The 11,520-nt window shown below is 51.3% G+C and overlaps 1 protein-coding gene across 3 annotated transcripts in view; it reads left to right on the forward strand.

The window, feature by feature from the left end:
* The window catches only part of LOC147086421 (regulation of nuclear pre-mRNA domain-containing protein 2-like), a 112,050-nt gene that overhangs the window by 84,121 nt on the left and 16,409 nt on the right, over positions 1–11,520 (forward strand). For 2 of the 3 annotated variants that reach the window (XM_085978524.1, XM_085978527.1), the window contains exons 9-10: positions 2,890–3,117; positions 9,398–9,613. In XM_085978524.1, coding sequence (XP_085834650.1) covers positions 2,890–3,117; positions 9,398–9,613 — 444 coding nt within the window. The remainder of the gene's footprint in view (positions 1–2,889; positions 3,118–9,397; positions 9,614–11,520) is intronic. The other variant, XM_085978525.1, reaches the window with a different exon arrangement.

The following is an 11,520-nucleotide window of genomic DNA, read 5'->3' on the forward strand; positions in this document are numbered from 1 at the left end:
AGCATGGCTTTGTCAGGGGGAGATCATGTCCAACCAATTTGATTGAATTTTTCGAGGGGGTGACTAGGTGTGTGGATGAGGGTAGTGCAGTTGATGCAGTCTATATGGACTTCAGTAAGGCTTTTGACAAAGTCCCGCATGGGAGACTGGTCAAGAAGGTAAGAGCCCATAGGATCCAGGGCAATTTGGCACATTGGAGCCAAAATTGGCTTAGTGGCAGGAGGCAGAGGGTGATGGTCGAAGGTTGTTTTTGTGACTGGAAGCCTGTGTCCAGTGGTGTACTGCAGGGATCGGTGCTGGGTCCTTTGCTGTTTGTAGTGTACATTAATGATTTAGATATGAATGTAGGAGGTATGATCAGTAAGTTCGCAGATGACACGAAAATTGGTGGAGTGGTTAATAGCGAGGAGGGAAGCCTCCGGCTTCGGGACGATTTAGACGGGTTGGTTAGATGGGCAGAACAGTGGCAAATGGAATTTAACCCTGAAAAGTGTGAGGTGATGCATTTTGGGAGGACTAACTAGGCAAGGGAATACACAATGAATGGTAGGACCCTAGGAAGGTAGAGGACCAGAGGGACCTTGGTGTGCATGTACATAGATCCCTGAAGGCAGCAGGACAGGCAGATAAGGTGGTTAAAAAGGCATATGGGATACTTGCCTTCATTAGCCGAGGCATAGAATAGAAGAGCAGGGAGGTTATGATGGAGCTGTACAAAACGCTAGTTAGGCCACAGCTGGAATACTGTGTGCAGTTCTGGTTGCCACACTATAGGAAGGATGTGATTGCATTGGAGAGGGTGCAGAGGAGATTCACCAGGATGTTACCTGGGATGGAGCGCTTCAGCTATGAAGAGAGACTGGACAGGCTGGGGTTGTTTTCCTTAGAGCAGAGAAGGCTGAGGGGGGACCTGATTGAGGTGTACAAAATGATGAGGGGCATAGGTAGGGTAGATAGAAAGGAACTTTTCCCCTTAGTAGAGGGGTCAATAGCCAGGGGGCATAGTTTTAAGGTAAGGGGCAGGAGGTTTAGAGGGGATTTGAGGAAAAACTTTTTCACCCAGCGGGTGGTTGGAATCTGGAACTCACTGCCTGAAAGGGTGGTAGAGGCAGGAACCCTCAACATTTAAGAAGCATTGAGATGAGCACTTGAAACGCCATAGCATACAAGGCTACGGACCAAGTGCTGGAAAATGGGATTAGAATAGACAGGGCTTGATGGCCGGCATGGACACGATGGGCCGAAGGGCCTCTTTCTGTGCTGTATAACTCTATGACATGACGTCACAGGCCCGATTTCGTCCCCACAATGCTGTACTTTCCGGGAAGAGTCACTTGATGGGAATCCTGGAATAGGCCAGGATACAGAAGCCTCTGGTAGTACCCTTACCGCTACCCCAGCTGAGTCTGTTAACATAGAAACATAGAAGGTAGGAGCAGGCCATTCATGGCTGATCATCCAAATTCAGAACCCGGTCCCTGCTTTCTCCCCATACCCCTTGATCCCTTTAGCCTTAAGAAATATATCCAACCCTCCTCCTTGAATATATTTAATGAACTGGCCTCCACCGCCTTCTGTGCTAGAGTTCCACAGGTTCACCACTCTCTGGGTGAAGAAATTCCTCCTCATTTCTGTCCTAAATGGCCTACCTTTTATCCTTAGACTGTGTCCCCTGGTTCTGGACTCCCCGACCATCGGGAACATCCTTCCTGCACCTAACGCAGTGCAGAGCAAGAATTTAACCGGGATCGTCGCAATGTTTGTGGCTCAGCACCGTACCACGTGGTGCATTTACCTACTGATCATTGGGGAATCCAAACAACTGTGTTTTCATGTGAACTCTCAAGCTCATCGCTTAACAAATGACCTGTCAGAAATCAAGCTAGACCTCCCCTGGTGACCTTGATTATGCCCAGTGGGTAGCTGAGGATACAGACCATAAATTAATCTCGGGTGGCGGGACGGTAAGGGTGCTATGATAGACTTCAGTGCCCATGGACAAGTGATTTGGGGGGGGGGGGGGGCGGAAATGAACAGGGTTCTTGCTCTTGATCCCTGAATATGTTCACACTGGTCAGAATTGGGTCTAATTGTGATTGACGTAAGAGAACCACTAGGCACTTGGTCTAAGCGTTAAACAAAGCTTTAATCAACTGTTTTACGACATGGAGGTCTAGTTGTGTCCTTCACTAGTTCCTGTTAAAGAATGTCCTGCACAAGCTGGGCCCGTGCCCGAGTATTTATACTCTCCCTGGACAGCGCCACCAGCAGGCCGCTCAGTTGATTCATGTCAGTGATGTCACATGGTATCCTAACGCTTAACTGTCTGGGCACATGAACATAAGAATTAGGAGCGGGAGTCAGCCATTCGGCCCCTCGAGCCTGCTCCGACATTCAATAAAATCAGGGCTGATCTTCCACCTCAACTCCACTTTCCCGCCCGATCCCCATATCCCTCGATTCCCCTCGAGTCCAAAAATCCATCGATCTCGGCCTTGAATATACTCAATGACTGAGCCTCCACAGCCCTCTGGGGCAGAGAATTCCAAAGATTCACCACCCTCCGAGTGAAGAAATTCCTCCTCATCTCGGCCTTAAATGGCCGACCCCTTATCCTGAGACTGTGACCCCTGGTTCTGGACTCTCCAGCCAGGGGGAAACAGCCTCTCAGCATCTACCCTGTCAATCCCCCTCAGAATCTTGTATGTTTCAATGAGATCACCTCTCATTCTTCTAAACTCCAGAGAGTATTGGCCCAATCTGCACGACATGAAAGCACCTGGAACGGGATGGGAGAAAATTGGCAGATGAATTAGCTGTGGATATTTGGGGAAAACGTGATCCCAATTTGATTCTCTCTCTCTTTTTCCTTTAATTGTTGCCCTTTAGCAGTAGAGAGCGAGGAGAAAAAGGAGGAGTCCAGTCCAAACCCAGCGACAACGACGGCAGCGAGCGAGAGCCCACCACCAGAAAAGGCGCCCGCCCCGGCGGAGACCACCGGCCAGGCGAAGAGCAGCACAGTAACGCCACCCCTGGGCCTCCCAAACCTGGCCAACATCGACTTGGGCAAAATCAGCTCCATCCTGAGCAGCCTGACCTCAGCGATGAAGAACACAGGTGAGAGATGGTAGGGGGGCTTTTGCCAGAGTCCGACAACACACACACACAAATCACCGCCGGTTTTGCCCAAAGGGGTGGCTCGCAGGTTCCTTTTATTATCTCCTCCTGCCGCGAGGTCTCGATAGTTGAACTGAACAGGCCGACTGCTAGTTGATTTTAAAGTTGTCTGTCCGCCTGGCTCAGTCGGCGGCGCACTTGCCTCCAGCCAGAAGTTTGTGTCTTTAAGGCCCATTCCGGGCCTTGAGCCCAAAATATAAGCTGATGCTCCAGTGCAGTGGTGCGCGACAAGTGCAGCGATGGCGTTAGTTGCACTTCGGACGAGCTTTTAAATTGCGGCCCACCTCTGCCTTTTCTGGTGGTGCAAGTGGCCGTTGAAGATCCCATGGCATTACCTGAAGAAAAGCAGGGCACTCTTGTGTCCTCTCCATCATTCCACCTTCCGGTAACCCCACCAAAAATGGATCAACTTGGTTGCTCATTTCATTATTTGTGGGATCTTGAATGGCAACTCTTTGTGACTACCAAGTTTTTGAGAGCTGATTATATATGGTGCTATATAAATATACATCCATTCGGAGTCAGGGAGCAATCCTTCAGTTATTTGGACACAGTAAATGAAATACATCCTTGAACTGGGTGTTGTCAGTCTGCAGGAAAAAGATGCCCTAATTCAGCACTAATCACCAAATTGTCGGTCTCCGCGAGGACACGGAAAGATTGGTAATGGGAAATTGTCACGCTGTTGGTGCCCCCACCTGAGTCCCTTTATTGGGGCAAAGTTAGAGGGAGCTTTACTCTGTGTTTAATGTGATCTAAGAGTGCTAAATAGTGCCACCAGACTCCCCAACATCTTTACATAGAAACATAGAAGATAGGAGCAGGAGTAGGCCATTCGGCCCCTCGAGCCTGCTCCGCCATTCAATGTGATCATGGCTGATCATCCAAATTCAGTACCCTGTCCCTGCCTTCTCCCCATACCCCTTGATCCCTTTAGCCTTAAGAAATATATCCAACTCCTTCTTGAATATATTTAATGAATTGGCCTCCACTGCCTTCTGTGGTTGAGAATTCCACAGGTTCACCACTCTCTGGGTGAAGAAATTCCTCCTCATCTCAGTCCTAAATGGCTTACCCCTTATCTTTAGACTGTGACCCCTGGTTCTGGACTCCCCGGCCATCGGGAACATCCTTCCTGCATCTAGTCTGTCTAGTCCTGTCAGAATTTTATAAGTTTCAATGAGATCCCCTCTCATTCTTCTAAACTCCAGCGAGTACAAGCCCAATCGACCCAATCTCTCCTCATACATCATTCCTGCCATCCCAGGTATCAGCCTGGTGAATCTTCGCTGCACTCCCTCCATGGCAAGAACATCCTTCCTCAGATATTCTCTTATTTAAAACTGAGCTACAGTTTGCAAAAGCAGACTGAGCTACGAACTGAAACCTGTGTCTTTACTTCCTGCCGTGTGTGTGCGTTGGTGTAGCCCCGGTCTAACGAGGAACCCTGAATTTCAGCAAATCGCTCCCTGGAGATTATGTGGGATGATCAGAATGGTAACTCATCACCTCCGCAATGTGGGAAAACACCACACAGCCTAAAGCTACTATCCAGTATTTATTCATATACTTAAGCAGAAAAATAGGCATGCTACATGTAAATTAGTACAAAAATCCAGTTTTATTCTTAGACAAGCTGGGTTGACTTTAAAACCCAAGGCAGTGTCCATAATTCCTCTCTTGGTAATACAGTCTTGATAATACAGACGTGAGATGATTTGTGACAGAGTTCCTATTCCCTCCATGCAAAAAAGAGGCTAGGTGAATAGAAGAAAGGCTAACGATCCCGAGAAGCAGCCTGGGTTCGAGGCGGTCCCTCTGAAGATTTTCTTTAGCAAGACATCGGAGCAGGTACCCACCACCGTAACCAATGGGTTAACGATCCAGGAGAGGTCGGTTGCCGTCCACAGTTTGCTAACCGACAGCCGTCACCGAGATGTATTTGCATCCACTGTCCCTGTGGGGGAATCCAGTGATGGCCTTCAAAAGAGGAATTGGATAAACACCTGAAGGAGGAACAAATTGCAGGGATCTGGGGAAAGAGCGGGGGAGTGGCGACTAAGTGGATTGCTCTTCGAAAGAGCCGGCATGGACTCGATGGGCTGAACGGCCTCCTCCTGTGCTATGGATTGACCAATTTGGAAAAGATGTACCAGTTGCGTTTAGTTGACGAGTATAATGAGGAAAAGGCAGCCCAGCAATGCTGAAGCCATTTTTACTTTGGTTTTATCTTAGCTGAAAGTCATAACATATAAAAAAGAATATATATTAAAAGACTGTTCATAGTGTGAAACATCGATCTTGGCCTTGGGTTACTTCTGTAGAGAGTGCGTCGAGTTCTACAGCACAAGGGTGAAGTCAAGTGATTGCAAGTCCCTCACCTTTACGAGCACTAAAGCTTCGAAGCAACATCTCTGCCGTCCTATTCAGCCGTCGCCGATCTAATCGTATCAGTTGCGGCAGGGAGGTTTTTGCAGTTCATGTTAAGGCTGAGACCAGACATAATGGTTGCCGTTCAGTCGGTCGTATCCAGTCTGTTCATGAGCCTCCGACAGCAACCGAAAGAAAAACTTGCCTTCGAATTCTGTCCTCCCGTAATTGAAAATTTGTCTCACCTGTAATTATTCTGTGGGAGTGGAGATAGAAGAAATCTTTTTGAAATATAATTATTTGTTACCGGGCAATAAACCATTCTCTATAAGAGTATCAAAGAGTTTTATTTCCAATTTGCTCCATCTACAGATTTCCTGCCTTCAGAGTTTACTCCAAATGGACTAAATTCTTCTATCGGAGTGTAATGTTCCTTTTATGAGTGAGTTTGTGTCTTCAGTTCCAATGTACAGATTACGACGCTCCCTGGTGGCCTCTTGAGTTGAGGCAGGTCGGTGTGCTTTTGACCCATTCATGCTGCGAGGTCCCAGAATCTGTTTCTGGTTAACTGATCTCAGCTTGGGTAAAGCCGCTATTGATCTTCGTTTCTCAAGGCCATTGGATCAAGCCCAACTCCAGAGACTTGAGGACAAAATCCAGGCTGACACTTCAGTACAGTACTGAGGGAGCGCCGCCCTGTCGGAGGGGCAGTACTGAGGGAGCGCCGACCTGTCGGAGGGGCAGTACTGAGGGAGTGCCGCACTGTCGGAGGGGCAGTACTGAGGGAGGGGCAGTACTGAGGGAGCGCCGACCTGTCGGAGGGGCAGTACTGAGGGAGTGCCGCACTGTCGGAGGGGCAGTACTGAGGGAGGGGCAGTACTGAGGGAGCGCCGCACTGTCGGAGGGGCAGTACTGAGGGAGGGGCAGTACTGAGGGAGCGCCGCACTGTTGGATGGTCAGTGCTGAGGGAGCGCCGCACTGTCGGAGGGGCAGTGCTGAGGGAGCGCCGCACTGTCAGAGGGGCAGTACTGAGGGAGCGCTGCACTGTCGGAGGGGCGGTACTGAGGGAGCACCGCACTGTCGGAGGGGCGGTACTGAGGGAGCGCCGCACTGTCGGAGGGGCGGTACTGAGGGAGCGCCGCACTGTCGGAGGGGCGGTACTGAGGGAGCACCGCACTGTCGGAGGGGCGGTACTGAGGGAGCACCGCACTGTCGGAGGGGCGGTACTGAGGGAGCGCCGCACTGTCGGAGGGGCGGTACTGAGGGAGCACCGCACTGTCGGAGGGGCGGTACTGAGGGAGCACCGCACTGTCGGAGGGGCGGTACTGAGGGAGCGCCGCACTGTCGGAGGGGCGGTACTGAGGGAGCGCCGCACTGTCGGAGGGGCAGTACTGAGGGAGCGCTGCACTGTCGGAGGGGCAGTACTGAGGGAGCGCCGCACTGTCGGAGGGGCAGTACTGAGGGAGCGCTGCACTGTCGGAGGGGCAGTACTGAGGAAGCGCCGCACTGTCGGAGGGGCGGTACTGAGGGAGCGCCGCACTGTCGGAGGGGCGGTACTGAGGGAGCGCCGCACTGTCAGAGGGGCAGTACTGAGGGAGCGGCGCACTGTCGGAGGGGCAGTCCTGAGGGATGCTGCACTGTCGGAGGGGCAGTACTGAGGGAGCGCCGCACTGTCGGAGGGGCAGTACTGAGGGAGCGCCGCACTGTCGGAGGGGTAGTACTGAGGGAGCGCCGCACTGTCGGAGGGGCAGTACGGAGGGATGCTGCACTGTCGGAGGGGCAGTACGGAGGGATGCTGCACTGTCGGAGGGGCAGTACGGAGGGAGCGCCGCACTGTCGGAGGGGCCGTCTTTCAGATGAGACGTTAAACTGAGGCTCCGTCTGTCCGCTCAGGTGGATGTACAAGCTCCCACGGCCACTATTTCGAAGGGCGGGGAAGTTCTCCCCGGTGTCCTGGGGCTAACAGTTATCCCTCAGCCAACATCACTTAAAAAGAAAAATATCTGGTCAATTGTTGATGTTTGTGGGATCTTGCTGTACACAAATTGGCTGTCGCCTTTCACTAAATCACAACAGTGACAGCACGGCCAAAGTACTTTATTGACTGTGAAGCACGTTGGGACGCAGTGCGGTCATGAAAACCGCAAGTTCTTCCTCTCCCTCCTTCCTGGGCTAGGAAGGGGAGAAATCAGGCAAGGCTTCTGCTCCTGAATGCTTTCCAGTAACCACAGCTTGAGGTGGGGGGGGCGGGGCGGGGCGGGAGGTGAGATGTGATGGGGCTTCAGGTGAGCCCAGGACTGCCCTTGGTTCTGGTGTCCCTCCTGGGTCAAACAATATCCAGGCTCGCACTCGGAGAAATGGTTACATGAACGAGATGGCGGAGAGCGGTCGTCACCTATGGCCCAGCAACAGTCCATGCCTTGAGGGACTGGGAATAAATGTGGGAGGCGGTTTGTCGGGGGTGGGGGCGCGCGCGGGCATAGGAAGCAGGCAGCGTCAAGCTCGACTTCCAAGCGCCCCCGTCTTTGCGAGTTGCTGTGCTTTTTCAGTTTCCACCCATTGGAAGTGCTTATCCCTGTGTCCTCTACAGGAGTTGGATCAGTTAGTAACAATGGTAAGGAAGTGAATCAGGACACAGACAGTGAGTTTTATTTTGTCCTTTCTTGGCAACTTCACTTTGTTGTGAACAGATGCGGATTGTACTGACTAAATCGGAGCTGGCTCCAATTGTTAGAAACATCTCTGTCTTGTAGGTAGGTGCTACAGTCTCTCGTCTTGTAATGGCGACGCAGGTAGGTTCGGATAAATCTCCCAAGCTATTGCTGCACTTTGATCCAAATTTTTTTTTAAGGTGCCTAATTTTTCTTTCCAGTGTTTTGACAGCGCACGGTCCCTAAATCTAGCGTTGCAGAACGAGAAATGGTAACCTAGGATATCAGCAAAATGTAATGTTGGGCATGTGTGAAATGTTTGCGCTGTGCCCACTTGGACTGCAACGCGCACGGTTACAGGCTCGGTTCTTCTGGAGCTGCAGGGCGAGGTTCTGGGGGCTGGGAGCAATTTCAGGGGTTGCGTTAATAGCGTCGCCCAAAAGGAGCCTGTCGCACAACTTTTCTTCCCCTTGTATTGGCACCAATGTGGTATTTCGCGACCCCAGTCGGTGCAGGGCGAGCTGAGCTCGGCGGACAGCAATTTGAGGAGCCGCAACTGGCCTTCCTGCTCCTGGGGGCTGGGGTGATTATGGAGGAGTGGGAGTAAATCAAACAACACCCCACTCCTCGTCAATAACATAGAAACATAGAAAACTAGGAGCAGGAGTCGGCCATTCGGCCCTTCGAGCCTGCTCCGCCATTCAAAATGATCATGGCTGATCCTTTATCTCAATACCATATTCCCGCGCTCTCCCCATACCCCTCGATGCCTTTTGTGTCTAGAAATCTATCGATCTCCTTCTTCAATATATTCAGTGACTTGGCCTCCACAGCCTTCTGTGGTAGAATATCCATTGACCTCTGCTGGCAAATCGATTGGGGGAGGACAGGATCAGGCCTCGCTGTGACCCGTCTAAATTCACACGAGTGGCCCCGTGGGTAATGTACAGGAGGGCGGAAAGCCTGCACCTGTCCCCCTAGCAAGTATCGGCACGTTTGGGTCGTAACAACAACCGGTATCGCACTTCTGGGTAACGTTTTACGTCAGACGGCACCAATTGAACATGACTCGTTCGCCTCGCGAAGGTCTAAATTGTACTGGATTACCTCGTTGAATCGTTTTTGAACTTGTGTTACTGTGTTGCGTTGCCTCGTTACTGAACTTGTCAGGTTTTTCTTTTCTCTCCCTCTGTCTGCAGTTAGCCCAGTGGTTGGTCAAACAGCTGTGCTTGCGGTAACATCGGCGTCTCCTTCTGGGGCACCGCTCAATAGCGGCCAAAATGCCCCCGCTCAGAAGCCTTCTCCAGTTGCTCCCAACCCCCTGGCAAGCATCCTGTCAAAGGTTGAACTGACTCCGGAGAGCATCCTGTCCGCACTCAGCAAGACCCAGGGGCCCTCTGCTCCAGCTCTGCAAGGTAAAGCTAGGGAAACCGTACGAAAACCATCTGAGCAGACCTTGACTCCCCCTCCCTGCGCCAGCTGGTCAATGCTCAGCACCTCTTGACACTCGAGTCCCTGAGATTGGTAACTTCAAACCCACGCCCACCCCGGCTTACTCCTCCAAATACACACCATCCTAAGGCTCATTGCACCTTTTCCTACTCTCCTGGGACCTCAAATCCGTGAAGCTCTTCAACTCCCTCTGTCTACCTATAATCCACAGGTATTTAGCACCCAATTTTGTTGTCACATAGAAACATAGAAGATAGGAGCAGGAGTCGGCCATTCGGCCCCTCGAGCCCGCTCCGCCATTCAATGCGATCATGGCTGATCATCCAAATTCAGTACCCTGTCCCTGCTTTCTCCCCATATCCCTTGATCCCTTTAGCCTTAAGAAATATATCCAACTCCTTGAATATATTTAATGAATTGGCCTCAACTGCCCTCTGTGGTAGAGAATTCCACAGGTTCACCACTCTCTGGGTGAAGAAATTCCTCCTCATCTCTGTCCTAAATGGCTTACCCCTTATCCTTAGACTGTGACCCCTGGTTCTGGACTCCCCGCCATCGGGAACATCCTTCCTGCATCTAGTCTGTCTAGTCCTGTTAGAATTTTATAAGTTTCAATGAGATCCCCTCTCATTCTTCTAAACTCCAGCGAGTATAAGCCCAATCGACCCAATCTCTCCTCATACGTCATTCCTGCCATCCCAGGTATCAGCCTGGTGAATCTTCGCTGCACTCCCTCCATGGCAAGAACATCCTTCCTCAGATAAGGCGACCAAAACTGCACACACTACTCAAGGTGTGGTCTCACCAAGGCCCTGTACAACTGCAGCAAGACATCCCTGTTCCTGTACTCGAACCCTCTCGCTACGAAGGCCAACATACCATTTGCCTTCTTAACCGCCTGCTGCACCTGCATGCTTATCACCTGCTTACTATTTAATTTTTTTTTATTTTGCTGCTCCTTTATTCTTTTGAACCTCGGTGATCTCCTGCACTATGGATCCTGGGTTTCTCAATTTAATAATTAAAAAAAAAAAAATTCAGAATTAAATTGGCTGCATTGCAACCGTTGAAATAATCCCGAGAATTGTGGCCAATGGCTTCCGGTTTGGTTCTTTCGCCATCTGTCAAGACTTTCAGATTTTTGACCACCGGTCCAAGCCACTTGGCAGTGCTTCAGCTTCTTTTCTGATCAGTGATGTTGTCAACCATCCACGAGGTACTGCAGCTCCGGATGGTGGCGCCTTTCTTCGCCCAACTGAAGAAACAACTGCTGCAACATTGGTCTCCCTTTGAGCAAGTGTGCCTCCTCAGCATTAAGAGTCGTTGCTTGTTGTAGTCTGCAGCACATCTGCTCACCTGCTCTCCCCTTCAAATGCCATCAAAGTTTTGCGCCCCCCCCCCCCCCCCCCCCCCCCGCGTTACCTCCGAAACTTCCTCCAGCCCCCCCTCCCTACCTCTTGCTTCTGTCACCTTCAGGCTCGACTATTCCAACGCTCTCCTGGCCGGCATCCCCATCATCCACCCTCCGTAACCTTGAGCTCGTCCGTAACTCTCACCAAGTTGCGTTCGCCCATCGCCCCCTGTGCTCGCTGACCTACATTGGCTCCCAGACCACCAGTGCCTCACATTTAAAATTCTCCCCCCTGCACTTGTACCACTCTGTGGCTTCACCACTTTCTATCTCGGCAACCTCTTTCAGCCCTACAACCCTCTGAGAACTCTGCGTTCCTCCAATTCTAGTCTCTTGTGCTTCCCTAACTCCCCTCGCCCAACCATTGGCTGTCCAGGCCAGGAAGCTCTGGAATTCATAGAAACATAGAAGATAGGAGCAGGAGTCGGCCATTCGGCCCCTCGAGCCTGCTCCGCCATT

The sequence above is a fragment of the Somniosus microcephalus genome, unplaced genomic scaffold (assembly GCF_052327205.1).
Source record: "Somniosus microcephalus isolate GS21.2 unplaced genomic scaffold, FLI_Smic_1.0 unresolved_chr7, whole genome shotgun sequence".
Classification (NCBI taxonomy): Eukaryota; Metazoa; Chordata; class Chondrichthyes; order Squaliformes; family Somniosidae; genus Somniosus; species Somniosus microcephalus.